We start from the raw sequence: 18,604 nt of genomic DNA on the forward strand, positions 1-18,604 counted from the left end.
TCCAGTCCTGGCTCTCCTCAGTAATCGGCCGTGACCTTAGGCAGGCTGCTCTGCCTCTCTGTGCCTCTGGCAGTGAGCATGGCAGTGACTCACCTGTCCCATGGAGACCCAGCACTATACGTGTGTGAGTGACCTCTGTCCTCGTCACCGCTAAAAAAGTGAAAGTCGCTCAGTCGTGTCCGACTCTTTAGGACCCCGTGGACTACAGTCCATGGAGTTCTCTAGGCCAGAATACTGAAGGGGGTAGCCTTTCCCTGTTTCAGGAGATCTTCCCAACCCAGGAATTGAACCAGGGTCTCCTGCATTGCAGGAAGATTCTTTACCAACTGAGCTCTCAGGGAAGCCCAACAAATAGGGTTTTATACAAGGTGCTGGCTGGGTGTGTAGCCAGACGTTAGTAGACGTCACATCCGAGTGGGAACTAGGCTGCTTTTATTTTCTTCCTTTTGCTCACCTGTATTTTCGGATTTTTCTCCCAAGACTATGTATTGGTTTTTTAACTGAAAAGAAGACATATAATATTAACGTTATAACACATTAATTAATATTATAACTTGTATTGCCATATGCTAGTTATTCCTTATAGTTGACCAAATATTCATTTGGGATTTTCCATAAGGTCTATGGAAAAACCTAAACAAACTTTGTGGCCAACCCAATACTAGCTATATCAACATTAATATATATTGTTTTATATATATATATATACACACATATATATATTACTAATGTTAACATATTATTTATATGCTATGCTATGCTAAGTCACTTCAGTCGTGTCCGACTCTGTGCGACCCCATAGACGGCAGCCCACCAGGCTCCCCCGTCCCTGGGATTCTCCAGGCAAGAACACTGGAGTGGGTTGCCATTTCCTTCTCCAATGCATGAAAGTGAAAAGTGAAAGTGAAGTCGCTCAGTCGTGTCCGACTCGTATAGTAATTACTAATCTATAATAAATACATATTTAAATCTGCCTTCTCCGCCAAATCTTTGGCTCTTTCTTTGTATGGCACCTTTGCCTTAAATCCCCCTCCTCTCCGCATCAAGCCTGGATTGGTGCCTCCCTCTAAGCTCCTCACCCTCCCCTTATTACCTCTCTGCCACAGTCCCCTCCCCTCCCCTTAGGGTCACACCATCTACAGTTCTGACCTTACGGTTTTTCACCGAGTGAATCTATATGTAGCCAGCCTCCATAGCTGATTTTTAAATTGTTGTTATTTTTTTGATCAATAGGGCTGTAATAGTCTCACGGCTCTCTGTGTATAGACGTTTATTTATTTCTTCAGAACAAATTCATAAAAGTGAAATTGCTGGGTTTTAAAAGAATACAAAATTCTGAGAATGTAAAATTTAGTCCTATATCTCCCTACAGGATTTTAGGGATTTCCAGAAGCTGGTACAAACATTCTAAGTCAGCTGAAGTACAAAGAATGAGACCATAGGGGAGGGTAATTACTGGCCAGTGCTGCGTCATAAATGGTTTAAAACCTCAGCACCACCTACACAGCACGTAGCCATGCCTGCTTCAGGGTTCAACACCCAGCTTGTGTAAGTGCTGGTGGTCATGTAGCAGGGGCTTTTGGCTACAGAAAATGCAGTTCATGCATATGGATTTTCAGCATAACCTCTAAGTGCAGACAGTCCTTGAGTATCTAAGGGGTTGTCTCTGAGTCCAATAAAACCATCCCTAGCTGCAAGTCAGAGGGCCTTAGTCCTATCCTGAATTAGTGATCTTTGTCTTTGTTTGAATTTCAATTGAGAAGAAGACGAAAGCACCTTTAATTAGTCCCCGGCTATACTGCCTTCCGTGCCTTATTTGGATGGTTGCTAAAGAAACTGGGAAGTTTGTCGCCCCATGGTTCTCCATGACTCTTTCAAAGTTATTTTTATTTTTTATCCATAATTGTTCTTTTGATGGTTTTGAGATCTTTTACTCCATAGAGTATATTCTCTGGTGCCCCTTAGCTTAGGACCTCAGGTACTTTTTCTAGATAATATTGATGGAGGTGCCATGGGCAGCCTAATCTGCACAGGGCGGTGTGCTCTGGGCTGCTGGTCACTGAGTCAACAGAGGTGTGAGGGCTTTACAGGCCATTCTTTCCTCCCTTTTACTGATAGCAGTGACATATAGTGTTTTATGATCTTGGAGATAAAAAACTGAGGTCTTTTGTCCTATTCTAATCTTCTTTGCCTCTGGAACTAATCAAATTACATCATTTTGTAGAATCAGAGAAAGACCTTCGCTACGTTGGCAAAATTTTGGATGGCTTTTCCTTGGCTTCTAAACCTTTATCTTCCAAGAAAGTAAGTTTTTTTTTTTTTCCTTGCTGGTTTAATGTTTAAAATATCTGCTGCTGTGTAATCTCAGTTATTATATTAACAACTGAAAAGATAAATAAATTCTGTTAACTGAGGCAACAGCTTGGTGACTATTAATGGTCCAGGGAAACATTCTACGTTGGAAATGTCAGTCAGCAGCCACACTGTGTCCAAAACATCTAACTGCTAATCTTTTTTTTTTAAGAGTTTTTTTCCCTAATATATATATTTATCTATTCAGCCGCATCAGGTCTTGGTTGTGGCGCACGGGATCCTTCATTGTGGTGCATGGGCTTTAGTAGTTCTGGTCTGGGCTTAGTTGCTCCATAGCATGTGGGATCTTAGTTCCCTGACCAGGGATCAAACTCCTGTCCCCTGCATTGCAAGGCAGATTCTTAACCACTAGGGATTCTTGGACCACTAGAGAAGTCCCTAACTGCTAATCCTTTAAATCTGAGCTTCAAGTGAGTGGTTATTTCCATTAAGGAAGAATTATATTAGAAGCTGGTAGGAGAAAAAAATTGATACAACCCTAGGGGCAATGTAACTTATAGAAAGTTTCAAAGAGCCATAGCAGCTCCTGGTCCCGACTCCTCCTGGCAGCCATGGAGCACATTAGCTGCTATGGGCAGGGCTCCCTGGGCTCCTTGCTTGTGCCAACTGGAAGGGAGAAAAGCTGGGAGCATGTGGGTCGATCCTGGGGAGAACTCTCCATGCCTTTCCAGACAGTCCTGTCTCTGTGAGCTTTTTTACAGCTTTGGACACATGGTTCTTTAACAACCTATCAGAGCCCCATGCTCATAGGTTTGGGTGGGTGGTTGGTAGTTCAGGAGGGGTGTCTGACCATTCACCTCCTTGGCATCCTTATGTTAGATTGATCCACATTTTAACGGGTTTTTTGTTTTTGACTCAGTAAACGTTTGTTAAGTATCTCTGTGGCTTGGCCTGTAGTTCTCCAGAACCTGGGAAGCCAGGAACAGCACAGCCTGAGAAATTATATGTGGTATTACAGTGGCTTTGATTTGTTTAGTTGTGATAGTTACTGAAACAGTGAGCAGAATATATCAGAACAGTATGGGGCATGTAGTTAGCTGCTATCGTTTACCAGAAATGTCAAAGGGGAGTATGAGTTTTTTATACGAATGAAAGGGAGCATTAAAACAGTTGAGAGGGACTTCCCCGGTGGTCCAGTGGTTAAGACTTTGTCTTCTAACACAGGAGGTATAGGTTTAATCCCTGGTCAAGGAGCTAAGATCACACATGCCTCATGGCCGAAGGACCAAGACATAAAACAGAAATAATATTGTAACAAATTTAATAAAGACTTTAAGAATGATCCACATTAAAAACAAATCTTTAAAACGGTCGAGAAGTACTTATTCTACTCAGTGTTCAAGACTAAGTCTTGGCCTCCAAGTAGCTCCTGCTCATTGAGAGAGCTAGACAGACAAACCCAGTGTTGTGGGCAGGATGTATAAATGGAGAGAAGGACTCTGGTGGTTCCTCACTGGAGAGGGCTTTGGGCATGAACAATTCAGAGCGGGATTGTGTGCACTGAACCTCTCACGGACAGGCAGGTTTTCTAATTTGTGCCTAAAAACCCAGGCTCTGCATCCAGAGGCGAAACAGAGCAACGATTTAGCAGAGGGAGTGAAATGCTTTGAATGCAGGGAAAGTGAAAGTTGCTCAGTCGTATCCAACTCGTTGCGACCCCATGGACAATACAGTCCATGGAATTCTCCAGACCAGAATACTGGAGTGGATAGCCTTTCCCTTCTCCAGGGGATCTTCCCAACCCAAGGATCTAACCCAGGTCTCCCGTATTACAGGCAGATTCTTTACCATCTAAGCCACAGGGGAAGCCCAAGAATGTTACAGAATGTGTAGCCTATCCCTTCTCCAGCAGATCTTCTCAACCCAGGAATAGAACCCGGGTCTCCTGAATTGCAGGCGGATTCTTTTATCAACTGAGCCATCAGGGTAGCCCTTGAATGCAGTAGAGGAGAATGAAGAAGAGTCGTGTATACACACACTTCTTTTCTGCCACGCTCTTCTGGACTTTAGTGTCATGGTAACAGGAGAATGTTCCTGGCTGATTTGGGAGTCTGTGTTTTTCAGAGAAGGCAGTCATGCTAAGATGATAAAAATGAGATTTGCTAATGATGATCATAGCACTCTTTCATGACTCTCATCGGACCAGGTGCTCACCCCAGGGTGCACCTTACAGCCACCTGGGAAATTTGGGACACTCCAACCACAGCTGACATTTTTTATGGGACAGAATGCAGGCACCAGTAGTGTTAAACCCCCCAGGTGAGTGCAGTGTGTGGCTGGAGCTGAGAACAGTCAGTGATTCACTGATCACAGAGCTCAGAATGCCAGGTAGCTGAAAAATCTAGAAAATTGATTAAATAGGACTGTCCTTAAACATGTTTTTGTTAGACCAGGAGCAAGGAGGACCATTTAGAGCAGTAATTTTAAAATTAACAGATAAGCTAAAGGAATGCCTGAGTTTCCCAAATGTACTTTAATTTCAGTGAAGTACTGAAATTAAGTAAAAATTTTTTGATCAAAGAAAAAAATAAGGCCTGAAACTCCTATTTGAAATGGAAACAAAACCAGAAAAAGAATACTGAATTTAAAAATAACTAAGTTAAGCCAAGACATAATACTCTTCAAATATATCTATAGCACCCTAAGAACATTTTTTAATCAGTCATACTCTTTGAACATTAAACTAGGAGAGATTACAGGGAAAAAAAACTTATTTAAAGTTATTTTTTAAAAGCTAAGCCATGAATCATACTTTTCTAAGTTTTCTAATTCACAGTGGACCAGTTCTCCGTGTGAACCAGTTGCATTAACTATAGTTATCATAGTTATCATTATTGTTCCTATGATACAAAGCATGCACAGTAGCATCTCTGTTAAGCGTGATCGGGGTGATATCTAAAATGTCTGACCTTGAGAACAGGGTGGTTCTGATGCCCCTCCACATCCAGGATGGGTATTGCCTGGGCACTTGGGCAGGCTGTTCCTGGGGCTGCCGCCCTGCCTAGGAAAGGGTGGGATTAACAACGCCCAGAGGTAATGAGCTTTCTTGGTTCAGTAAAACGTCATCACCTTGCTGCCTGTATATTCCGAATTTTGCTTTATTGTATTTTTTTTTTAAGATTTATCCACCACCCGAATTGCCAAGAGACTATCGACCAGTGCATTATTTCAGACCCGTGGTGGCCGCAACCTCAGAGAACTCCCACTTACTTCAGGTGTTATCAGAGTCAGCCGGGAAGCCAACAAATGACCCAGGGACACGTAGTAGGCACCAGCTGAATGCCTGCAAGCGGGGAGAGTTGCTAGGAGAGACGCCTATTCAAGGTATGTGCCACGGAGAAGGTTAAAATCATGATGTTTATAATAACCGGAGCTACCCAAAGCAAAATGGAACGTCCTTTTTCCATTGAAGTTTTTACATAATTTTGTACTCCCAGGCTGTGGGAATAAAAGTTGGTGATTGTGAATGGCGTACTTAACTGTACACAGCCTCTACTTAGTACTTGCTGTTTCATCATCAGTTTGAGTTGTGTCATTAAAATTCTAAGCCCTGTCTTAAGTGCAGCAGTTTCCAGACTTTTGGTAGTTGTCCAAGAATGAGGTGAAGACCAGAGCCATGTGTATCTTCATTTTTCTGCACAGCCTGGGAGCATATGGTTTCTTTTCCTCTGGGGAAAAGGGTACTGTGGGTCTTTTCCTGAAAGCCTGAGAGGAGTGAGTGTGTCTGAATGGATGAATAGATACGGAGAATCCCCTTGTAGGCTGGAGCCCAAACACCCACTGAGAGATGGACTTGGGCTTGGTTTGGGAGCCTCAAATACAGTAGACCAAATGAGAATTCTTGGTTCCCCACTTCCTTCCCCAAAGCTGCTCTTTCTCCAGCCTTCCCCTTCTCAGTCAGTGGTACCACCAGCGGCCCCCTGCCCGGCCTAGAACACAGGAACCCTAATTCTCAGCGCCTTTCTTCCCCTGCCTCCCCTGCCCTACCCAGGCCCTCTGCAAGTCCTCTCAGTCTGCCCTCACCAGGCGTGGGGACGCCGTCCACTTCTCTGCATTCCCACTGCTGCCACCCTGGTCTCTGTGCCCACCTTCGCTCATCTGGATCACTGCAGCCGCTTCCTCCCTGCCTCCTTAGTTCCTTTCAAGAGCTGTCAAACTACATGACTCCCCTCCTACTCCCCTGAAATCCTCCCCTACTGCTCTTGGGGCCCTGTGGACCCCACCCTGCCTGCCTTTCAGGCCACAGCCTCCTCCACTCTCCGTGAACCCCGCTGTGGTCCAGCCTTGTGATCCCCCCTCCTGCCCTCTGAGCCTGCCACCCCTGATGTGTCTCCAGGCCTTTACTTTGCCTCTGCCTCTCTTTTCTCTCCTGTTTTGGCTTTTTTTTTTTTTTTTTTTTGCCTTGCTGTGAGGCTTGCAGGATCTTAGTTCTCCGACCACAGACTGAAGCCAGGCCCTCGGCAGTGAAAATGCAGAGTCCTAACTGCTCGACCACCAGGGAATTCCCAGCTCCTTCTTTTTACTAGAACTTACCTCAGATATTGTGTTTTTAGAGAGACTTCCCAGGCTTTCCCTGCCCACTGTTTGTTAATTATCCTCTCTCTCCCGCTACGAGCAGTCCTCTCATCTAGGTCACTCCGTTTTTATTTTTTCCCCCCATAGTCCTCCTCTCATGGCAGTCTTCTGGTGTTGATTCTTGCTTCTTTAGGGTCCGTCTCCCTCATTAGTGAGAGCAGGACCTCGTATGTGTTGTTCTCCCAGCCCCAGGCCCAGCATGGAGTAGACGCTCAGTGGGCATTTGTGATACTAGCGCGTGACGGGTAACCGTGCTCTGAGCCCGGACTTATGCTAATGGAGGCCCCGAGACTGCAGTGTCACGTCCCTCTCCCTAGGAGCACTCGTTGGCCTGATAAACATCGAAGTATTGGCCCCCACTTTTGCCAAGTTTAAAACGGAGGTGTCGTTATTTTATTCCTGTCTAGTCCACAGGGACGGTATGAATACAGATGACACTGCATGTAAAATACTCCCCTCCAATTACATAAAATTGTGATATTGCAAATGTATATGTGCAAAGGAATGTGAATATAGATGTCTTAACAACATATCTAATCTCTTTCTCTTTTTGTTTCTTTGTAGGGGCACCCACTTCAGTGTTAGAATTTCTGTCCCAGAAAGATAAAGAGAGACTCAAAGAAGTGAAGCAGGCAACTGACCTTAAAGCCGCTCAGCTCAGGGCCAGGAGCCTGGCCCAGAGTGCCTCAGGCAGCAGACCGCAGCCCTTGTCTCCAGACGTCGGACACTGCTCGTGGCACATGGCGTTGAGTGGAGGGATGGCCAGCACAAGAACCAGCAACTTCAAACCTTTCGCTAAAGATCCAGAAAAGCAAAAACGATATGAAGAATTTTTAGCGAATATGAAACGGGGTCAGAAAGGTGGGTGCTAGGCCGGGGTGTACCACGTGTCACCAGGGGGAGTGTTTTTGCTGTTCTGACCCGAGGCCCAGATTCAGAACTGAGGTGTCCTGCTTTGGCAGTTTTCCTTTGCCCTGCTGTGAGCACTGAAAAGGTTCAAGGCCCTGGCTCTTGACCTAAGAAAGCAGGAACAATTAGCCTGTGTTTCTCTGTATCTCGGGTCCCAAAGATAGCTGTTTAAATAGAGAGCGTGCCTTGGCTAATGCTAAATTACAGGCCATTTTCTGTTTGCAAATGTTTGACTTCTGTGTGAGGGTTGCACTTCCTGCCAAGAGAACAAGGTCATTTCCCACTCTGTCTTAAGATCCTAACCATGTAGCTCTAAATCATAGTCTAAAGTTTGACTTACAAAGACACTTGGCTGTTGAACCCTTGCATGGGAAAAAAGTCACTCTGTGATCTTTGAAGTAAATATGGCAAGGCTGAGGCACGAGCTTGCTCACATACGCAGAAGTCCTACGAGAGCATGTCCTCAAATTAGAGGGGTTGGTTTTTCAAAGCATATTCTTGTGTACTGTGCCAAGATTTTACATCCCTGATGTTTTCTTGTTGAATTAAAACAAAAAGAGAGAAAGAAGTGTTTTCTGCTCAAATTTTGGAATACAGTATATGGATGAATTTTCACTGTCTAGAACTAGAAATAAGTTACTGGCTTTGAAAACTGAATCAAGCATTAGTCTCCCAATATTTTTCTCTGTTACATGCAGGAGGCAGAATTCAACAAGAGCATCATTTTGGGGGGTTAATAAAACATTTACTTAACAAATTATTTTGTTATCAAACTGTTCACCATGGTAGACTATTGGTGCTTCAGATAAAAACATCATTTTGAGGAAGGGAGCACAATTACCCGCCAAGTACCTCAGTGCCACGCTCTTCAGAACCAGGCTGCTAACGATTTGTGTTTGCTTGGTTGAACTCTGCAGTGGCGTGCACAATTTGATCTCCTAGAAGTTCCCCGTTTTTTCCTAGGAGTGAAGCAGTTCCTTGTTCTCCCCCATAGATGCTCTGGAACGCTGTCTGGATCCCGGTATGACAGAGTGGGAGCGAGGCCGAGAGCGGGACGAGTTTGCCCGGGCAGCCCTGCTCTACGCGTCTTCCCACTCGACGTTGTCCTCCCGGTTCACTCACGCCCAGGAGGAGGACGATTCTGAGCAGGTGGAAGTCCCTCGGGACCAAGAGGTCTGTTGCCACCATTCCCCATGTGCTGATTTTTTTTTTTTAATTCTTTTAAATTATTTATTTATTTACTTATTTGTTTGGGTGCCTCAGATCTTAGTTGCAGCACACGGGCTCTCTAGTTGTGGCTCGTGGGCTGAGTTGCTCCACAGCATGTGGGATCTTAGTTCCCTAACCAGGGATTAAACCCACGTCCCTCTCAACCACTGGACCACCAGGGAAGTACCTCCTACAATGCTGAATTTTTAAAATGAAGACACTGTGTGGCCAGATACATTAAATCTTTTGGTGAAAAGCATCAAAATATACATGGCACTATAGAATAAGAAATAGGTTTGTTCTTTTAACTTGCAGTGTACTTTAGCAGATATATAGCATAAGCTGTTTCGGAATTTTGGGAGATTGTTTGAAAACTCGTAAATGGGGAAGCAGGCCAGCTGTGTGGCCACTTGATGAAACGGATGACTGTCTTTTCCCAGAATGACGTCAGTGACAAGCAGTCGGCTGTGAAGATGAAGATGTTTGGGAAGCTTACCCGAGACACATTTGAGTGGCACCCTGACAAGCTTCTGTGTAAGAGGTTTAATGTCCCTGACCCTTATCCAGAGTAAGTTTGATAAACCTGCCTTTATGTCAGTACTTATGCTCGTGTGTTAAAGCTTACTTTCCCCTTACATACCCATTAAAATTTTTGTTTTTCTAGGTGAACTTAGTTGTAAGTACTTTGAACTGCGGACTTTGCAGATTTAACTTGTTTTAATTTGTTACTAAAAAAATAAGCCGACCTCCATTTAGCAAACTTTATTCTGTACTGAAGATAGGAAACTCAGATATGTCAAATTACAAAAACAAAATGTCTGTCTAATTTGTCACCTTTTTAATCCTGCACATAGAGTTTACGTTTAAAATGAAACTTATGTTTTCTGATTTGTTACATGAATTCAACAACTTATCTGATTGTAAACGTGGCAAGAAAGCATATCCAGTTGAATCAGAGATTTTGTCAGAAAATTTAGGCATATTTTTAGCAATGGAACTTTTTTTTCATGGAAATCCATTGTCAGAGTTAAATTCTGGCTCTTATTATAATAAGAAAAAACTCCTGGCTCCTGAAGTCAGACATTCCAAATTCTAAAATTGCTTTGAGAAGCAAAAACATCTTAAGGGATCTTTTTAGTCAAGTTGAAGGGCTGCTGGTGAAAAACAGGAGATGAGCAGCTTCACAGGAATTTGATTTTAATCCTTGCAGTTGTTCTTAAAATTATATATATGTTTCCTTTTCAACCCCCAGTTCAACTTTAGTTGGCTTACCGAGAGTGAAACGTGACAAATACTCAGTCTTCAACTTTCTGACGATCCCTGAGACAGCTTCCTCACCTGTGACTCAAGCATCAAGTGAAAAAGTTCCACAGCACCGAGCTTCCGACAGTGAGTGGGGCTTCCCCAGGTCCATGTGCTGACTGTGGTCTCAGCCCCTACCCTGTTGGGAAGACAAAAGTAAAGGGTACAAGCCGTTCAACTACCCATCTAACCCATAGGGTACAAGCAGTGCAAAGTCTCCTGTTAAAAGGATTGTTTATATGAGTACATCAGCTCATGCTGACATGGTCCCGGTGTACACCATTTGTGACTGGGGCTCTGCCACATTCCTACCACCTCGCACAGTGCTTGGACCATAAAGGCTCACTGATGTTCTTGAATGAATTAAAGAGCCATAGTTGGAGAAGGCAGTGGCATCCCACTCCAGTACTCTTGCCTGGAAAATCCCATGGATGGAGGAGCCTGGAAGGCTGCAGTCCATGGGGTCGCTGAGGGTCAGATACCACTGAGCGAGTTCACTTTCACTTTTCACTTTCCTGCATTGGAGAAGGAAATGACAACCCACTCCAGTGTTCTTGCCTGGAGAATCCCAGGGACCGGGGAGCCTGGTGGGCTGCCGTCTATGGGGTCGCACAGAGCCGGACACGACTGAAGCGACTTAGCAGCAGCAGCAGCAGTGTAGAGCTTGCCTTTTGCTTGCTAATTCTGATATTAGGTCTATGTCCTACCTTTCAGAATCAAGAAAACCATCCAGATGGGATACTTCTAAAGAAGAAAAGAAAGAAGATTCCATTAGTGAATTTTTAAGTTTGGCTAGATCAAAAGTTGGTCCAGCTAAACCAGAGCCCAGCCCATTAGTAAACAAAGAGGAAGCGCGTGCGACGGAATCAGTCTCGAATAAGGTATTCAGGGCTTTCAGGCTGTCTTTGCCAGGCTGACTGTGGCCTTTGCCTTTCCCAGTGGTGATGCTTTGCTGTTATTCGATAGCAGTGGTAAGCAAGCTTTTGCTGTGAAAGGCCAGATATTAATATTTTAGGCTTTGTGGGCCATACAGTACCATAGCTATTCACCTTGGCTGGTGAGTGCGAAAGAAACTACAGGCAATATGGAAAAAAAAATGAGTTCATCTGTGTTCCAGGAAAACTACAAAAACAGGCAGTGGGTTGGCTTTGGCCTATGGGCTGTAGTTTGTCTATGTCTGCTCTGCAGTTCAACAATTTCAGACATAGCCTTAATCATTTGAGGAGAGGTTATGAACATCTCTACCTGAAATGGCTTTCACTGAATGTCAGACACTGAAACAAAACTCAGTGTATTGTATAGAAAATATGATTTTTTCAAGTAACAAGTTTCCCTTTTATGGAGACTATAGAGAAAATATTCATTGGGTTTTTAAAAAACTATTGCTGTGGAAATTCCCAGGCAGTCCAGTGGTTTGGACTCCACACCATCATTGCCAGGGCTCAGATTCAATCCCTGGTCAGAGAACTAAGATCACACAAGCCGTGAGGTGTGTCCCCCACCCCGCAAAAAAAAAAAAAAAAAAAAAAGACTGCTTTAATAGTTAAAAGTTGAGCTTAATAAAAAGTTGGTTTTATTTCTAATAGCCTCATTAAAATTATTTTATTTTTAACATACCTTAAACTTGACTGTTTAAAAAAACATACAGTTCAATGAGTTTTTACACATATGTAAGTTCATGGAACCAGCACCATAATCAGGATGCGGAGAGATACCATCACCTCAAACATTCCCTCATGCCATCTCTTTGTGGCCATACCCTCCCATCACCCTAAACCCGTGTCAACCGTTGCTCTCAACTCAGTCTCCATAGTTTTGTTCCTTGAAGGATGTTATATAAGTGGAATCAGGCAATATACATAAATAGCCTTTTGAGACTGGCCTCTTTCACTTAGTGTCATGCCTTTGAGATTCCTCAGTACTGGGTGTGTACCCGGTTTGTTGCTTAATATTTCGTTGTATGGGTGCACCACAGCGTCGTGGTCCATTCACTCTTTGAGGACTTAGAGTTGTTTGCAGCTTTTGGTTATCATAACTAAAGCTGCTGTGAATATTCGTGTGTGGATTTGTGTGTGAACGTAAGTTTACGCTTCTCTAGGGTAAAGACCTAATTGTGGGATTGGTGGGAAATATGTACATACAGATGTCACTGTAAGAAATTGCCATACTGTATTCCCAAGTGCTTGTTTCCTGTATTTTGAAACTTTTCTTGTTAGGTACATACACACTGAGGATTGTTTTATATAGAGGTATTATGTTTTTTTGGCCACCCTGTGCGGCATGCAGGATCAATCCCCAACCAGGGATTGAAACCAGGCCCTTAACAGTGAGTGTGCAGAGTCCTGCCCACTGGACTGCCAGGGAATTCCCAGGATTGTTACGTTTTGTTGGTGAATTGACCTTTTTCATCATTATGTAATATTACTCTTTATCATTACATTTAAAGTGGGTTTTTAATAAACAGCGTGTCATTGTTATTAGGTCTTTTATTTTTAAATATATTTTGATAATCTGTGTGTTTTAATCTTTGTATGTTTTAACCATTTGCATTTAATGTTATTTGTAAATATAATTGGATTTTGGTTTGTAGTTTTATTATTTGTATTCTATTCCCTCTCTTTCATTCCTATGATTCTCCTTTACTGCTTTCTTTCATATTACTTTAATAATTTTTAGTATTCCATTTTAATTTGTCTAATTTTTTACTCTGTTTTTCAGTGATTGCCCTAGGAGTTACAATACACATACTTAACCTTTTCACCATGTATTTAGAATTGATATTTTATCACTTTGAGTGGAATGTGCAATCCCTTTACCCTCCCTGCTTTATGTTGTTGTCTTATATGCTACATATTAATATATATATATTCTCAAAAAACTTCAGCAGACAATATTTAAATTGTTGCTTTCCATCGTTATACATATTTTAGAGAACTGCTGAGGAGATAATATGTTTGATCTACTTGGATATTACCATTTCTGTTCCTGAAGTTCCAAATTTCCCCCTTATCATTTCCTTCCTTTAGCATTTCTTTCCAAGCAGTTCCAACAACTAATTCTCTTAATTTTCCTTCATCTGAGAATATCCTGTATTTCATCTTCATTCCTAAAGGATATTTTTGCTGGATGTAGAATTCTGGGTCAACAGTTCTTTTCTTTCAGTTCTTTAAAAATATTCTACCACCTCCTTCTGGCCTCGTGGTTCCTGATGAGAAACCTGCAGCCATTCACATTGTTCTTCCTCTCCTTGTAATGACGTGATTTTTTTCCTCTGACTCCTTTTAAGATTTTCACTTTGTCTTCGGTTTTGGCTGTTTGATAACGATGTATCTGGGTGTGAATTTCTTTGAGATTATTTTGTTTGGGGTTTGCTGAGTTTCTTGAATCTTTGTGTTTGAACAAATTTGGGGCATTTTCAGCTATTATTTTCTTCAAATATTTTTCTTTTATAAAAATTCTTTTTTGCCACACAGAGTGGCTTATGAGATCTTAGTTTCCTGACTGGTGATGGAACCCAAGTCCTCAGCGGTGAAATTGCAGAATCCTAACCACTGAACCACCAGGGAATTCCCCCAGATACATTTTTCTGCACACATTCTCACGCTTCTCTTGAGACTCTGATGACATTAAATGAATTTATACTATAGGTCTCTGAACCTCTGTTCTGTTTTTCAATCTTTTTTCCCCTCTGTTTACATTAGATAATTTCTCTTGATTTGTCTTTAAGTTCACTGAGTCTTTTCTCTGCCATTTCCATTCTGCTATTGAGTCCATCCAGTGAATTTTTAACTTGGGTTATTGTATTTATATCTTTTATTTATTTGCTAAGACTTTTAAAAAATCTTTTCATTTGTTTGTCTCTATTCTTGGAGCATGGTTATAATAGCTGCGTTAAAATCTATCTTCTAATTCCAACATTTTTGTCATTTTGATTTTTGTCATTTGAGGTTGGCATCTGTTGATTATCTTTTGCAAGTTGAGATTTTCCTGTTTGTTGTGTACCAAGTAAGTTTTGTCTCTGGCCGTACCACCCTGAATGTACCCGATCTCATCTGATCTTAGAAGCTAAGCAGGGATCTGGTTAGTACTTGGATGCGAGAATGCCTGGGAATATCAGGTGCTATAGGCTTTTTGGGCTTCCCTGGTGGCTCAGATGATGAAGAATCTGCCTGTCATTTAGGAGAGCCGGGTTTGTTCCCTGGATTGGGAAAATCCTCTGGAGAAGGGAACGGCTACCCACTCCAGTATTCTAGCCTGAAGAATTCCATGAACAGAGGAGCCTGGCAGGCTACAGTCCATGGGGTCGTAAAGAGTTAGACATGACTTAGTGACTAACACTTTCCCTATTCAAGGTTGGATTGCATTCTGGAAACTTTGAATATTAATGTTATGAGATTCTGGGTCTTGTTTAAATTCTAAGGAGAATCTCGATGTTTTGTATTGTTTTGTTTTGCTTAAGTGGACAATGGACCTAATTAGGTTCAGGCTACAAGTTCTAACCACTCTTGGTTGAAATGCTCTTCAAGTTTTCAAAGCCTTTATATAGTACTCTTCAGATCTTTCCCATATGTGCTGTTCCTTGTGGCTGGTCTGGGATCTGGCTGGTAGTTAATCCCATAGTTCTGTTATCAAAGGCTATGGTTTGCTGTTCAGAATCAGATCCCTGAGCTCAGAGGTGAGGCAGAAAGAAACTCATTACCCCTGGATCACCCTATTCAGCTCCTCCTCTTCCTGATATTGCTGACATGCCTTTTAAGTCCTCCAGTTAGAAAGTTGGGGCTTTTGTTTCCTTGCTCTGCCTTGCACTTCCTGTGACTTTTCTGTCTGGAGTCAAGTGGCAGGAGGGCAGGCCGGGGAAGACAGCAGTGACATTCACTCCAGACTGTTGGAACCACAGCTCCTATGGTCAGAAAAAATGGTCCCCCTCCTGCTGAGCCCAGCAGCAGCAGCCATCCCCCACGCCACCATGGATTTGGAACCATGCCCTTTGGGGTTTAATGGTATAAAACCCGGGGGTTCTGGCTCTGTGATATGGTCATTGGGTTAGAAAGCCTTCTGCTACTGCTACTGCTAAGTCACTTCAGTCGTGTCCGACTCTGTGTGACCCCATAGACAGCAGCCCACCAGGCTCTCCCGCCCTTGCGATTCTCCAGGCAAGAACACTGGAGTGGGTTGCCATTTCCTTCTCCAGAAAGCCTTCTAGATTTTCTCAAATCATGTTGCGATAGTATTTAGATAATTTTGACTGAAATGTCTTGGTTCTTGCTTTTTTAGTTATTCGATTGTGACCGTAGCGGGGTCTCTTCCCCTTTCTGAGTTAATTAATTTCTTTCCCTGAATCACCACGATTGTGAATGTGCACACTTTTGGTGGAAGGTGGGGGTGGTGGTGGTTAGGGAGCTTTGTAGATGTAGTTGTTGTGTGTTTGGTGTATGTTGTTAATTGTTTAATTTCAGTACAGCTCCTATTATATTCTGGAAAAAATATAAACAAAAAAAACATCTTCTGTGGCTATCTAAGTGTAGAATGTCTTATATACTCATGTACATTTAATAATGTCCATATTTGCTCAGTTGCTCAATCGTGTTCGACTCTTTGCGACCCCATAGACTCCTCTGTCCGTGGCATTTTCCAGGCAAGAATCCTGGAGTGGGTTGCCATTTCCCACACCAAGGGACATTTAATAATACAGACACTATTAAAGGTCAGGACTGTCTGCAAACAGTGTCATTCAGTAATGGTCCATGCATGTGACTTTGGTGTTTGTGGTTTGTCATAAAAATATCAAATACGTGACTTTTATAGGGAATTGTGGCTATGATTTCCTGTGCTTCGCTGTTAGCCTCTCTCCTGACATTTTTATAACTTTGAAAAGTTTGAAACAATCTTGAAAGTTTAGATACAGTGTAGACAGTTTTTTTTCCTGAACCACTTGAGTATGAATTGCCAGTCGGATGCCCCATCACACCCACGTTTTCTTTTAAAGAAGGGCATCCTCTTTTTATGTGTTTGTTTGGCCTCATCAGGCCTTAGTTGCAGCTCACGGGATCTGTGTTTCATCATCATGTGGGATCTCTCATTGCAGTGCACGGACTCTCTCTAGTTGTGGCTCTCAGGCTTTGTTGCCAGGAGGCATGTGGGATCTTAGTTCCCTGACCAGGGATCAAATCTTTGTCCCCTGTATTTCACGGATTCTTAACCACCAGACCACCGGGGAAGTCCCAGGAAGGGCGTTCTCTTATACAACCACGGAACATCCATCACAATCAGCAAGTCAACATTGATGCGTTATTACTGCCCAGTCCTCCAACCCGTTCGAGATCCACTAGCTGTCCTTCACAGCCAGAGTGCAGCGCAGCATCACCGCTGCATTGAGCTGCCACGACTCTTTAGTCTCCTTCAGTCTTGGAACAGTTCCTCAGTCTTTCCTTGACTCTCATGATCTCGATACTTTTGATGGTTACGGGCCAGCGGTTTGTAGAATAGTCCTCAGTTTGGGCTCGTCTGGCCTTTGCTTAGGATTAGACCCGCACCTGCATCTTTGGCAGGAACACTTGAGAAGGGGTGCCGCTGTGGTCTCAGCGTGCCCTGCCAAAGTGGCGCATGGCGTTGATTTGTCCTGTTCCTGACTCTCACTTTGCTTGCTCGGGTAAGGTGGTATCGGCCGGACCTCTCCACTATGAAGTTGGTCTTTTCCCTTTTGTAGTTAAGTGCATTTATTTATTTATAATTTTTACTTTGTTTTTGATACAAATTGAAGAGCTCTGAAATATATAAACACGCTGTCCCTCATCAAATTATTTTTATCCCTGTGGACCCACGGTTTCCTATTTTACCCAAAGGGATAATCGAGTACTGTCATTTTTTTTTGACCGCAGTGTGTGGCGTGTGGGATCTTAGTTCCGCGGCCAGAGACTGAACCCGTGCTTCCTGCAGTGGAAGCGTGGAGTCTTAACCACTGGACTGCCAGGGGAGCCCCAACTTATTTTAATGCTCCAGCTGTCCCGGTTTGGTTAGTTGAAGCCCCTTCAGTGTGGCTCCTGTGTGCCGTTGGCACATCCCTCTTACGCTGTGAGTGTGTCCTCACTTTCTGGGCACAGTTAGATGTTCTAAGCTCATCTTTTTATATCTCAGCCCCAATTCTAGAGTCAGTCCTTACTCCAAGGTGCCCTGGTTATTTTTAGTGGACAATGATATCCTTAATTTTTTTCTATGGGAAAGGATTTTACACAGTCACAAACTCCATCTTGTATTGGTTTTCTTCACATGTTTATAACTCTGCTTCAGAAATTGGAGGTGGTGTGGGATATGGGAGGGACTACTGGCCGAGAATGAGAGCTCCACTGGGTAGAGTCCAGGCCCACCTGGGGCATGTAGCATGTGTGTGTTTATGTATAGCACATGTGCGTCGTTGACAGAGCCTCTTGTCGTTCCTAACCTACATTCTTCAGTGGTAAAACGGAAGGACTGAAGTGGATTCTGATCTCAGCCACTCTTGTGGCTGCTGTTTACACGTAGTACTTTAGATCGCCCATGTCTGTCTGGTGATAAGCTGTTGGGATGTGGGAACCATGCCTTCTTCATACCTTTGTCCCTGTTTATAGGATGGGGTATGTACAAAGTCACTAGCCTGACCCTCCATCCCGGCTGCTTTTAGGAAGGGTGACCTGTAATTGCAGAGGGGAGCTCCAGGACCACTTCGTCAGTGTGTTCCTCGCACTCTCCCCATTGTGTGGTTGTTCAATCACTCAGTCATGTCCAACTCTGCGACCCCAGGGACTGCAACAGGCCAAACTTCCCTCTCCCTCACTGTCTCTTGGAGTTTGCTCAAATTTGTCCATTGAGTCAGTGATGCCATCCAACCATCTCATCCTCTACACCCCCCCCTCCTCCAGCCCTCAGTCTTTCCCAGCATCAGGGTCTTTTTCCAATGAGTTGGCTCTTCGAATCAGGTGGCCAAAGTATTGGAGCTTCAGCCTCAACATCAGTCCTTCCAATGAATATTCAGGGTTGATTTCCTTTAGGATTTACTGGTTTGATCTTGCTATCCAAATGAGAAGGTCCCCAGTTTTCAGCACCTTTTATTGAGTACACTGTCTTCACTACCTTTCGTGTTTGGACTTCTAAAGGCTCAGATAGACTTTTTTTTATTTTATATTATTTATTTACTTATTTTTGGCTGTGCTGGGTCTTCGTTGCTGTACGACGGCTTTCTCTAGTTGCAGCAGCGGGGGCT

General features: G+C 43.3%; 1 protein-coding gene across 4 annotated transcripts in view; it reads left to right on the forward strand.

Annotated features, from left to right (window-relative positions):
* The window catches only part of GPATCH1 (G-patch domain containing 1), a 55,673-nt gene that overhangs the window by 24,981 nt on the left and 12,088 nt on the right, over positions 1-18,604 (forward strand). For all 4 annotated transcript variants that reach the window (XM_086351763.1, XM_086351761.1, XM_086351760.1 and 1 more), the window contains 7 exons: positions 2,225-2,304; positions 5,493-5,697; positions 7,513-7,809; positions 8,852-9,030; positions 9,507-9,634; positions 10,319-10,455; positions 11,083-11,249. In XM_086351763.1, coding sequence (XP_086207889.1) covers positions 2,225-2,304; positions 5,493-5,697; positions 7,513-7,809; positions 8,852-9,030; positions 9,507-9,634; positions 10,319-10,455; positions 11,083-11,249 — 1,193 coding nt within the window. The remainder of the gene's footprint in view (positions 1-2,224; positions 2,305-5,492; positions 5,698-7,512; positions 7,810-8,851; positions 9,031-9,506; positions 9,635-10,318; positions 10,456-11,082; positions 11,250-18,604) is intronic.

Source organism: Bos grunniens, chromosome 18, assembly GCF_055505025.1.
Source record: "Bos grunniens cultivar Pamir isolate PY7600 chromosome 18, Bosgru_T2T1.0, whole genome shotgun sequence".
Lineage (NCBI taxonomy): Eukaryota > Metazoa > Chordata > Mammalia > Artiodactyla > Bovidae > Bos > Bos grunniens.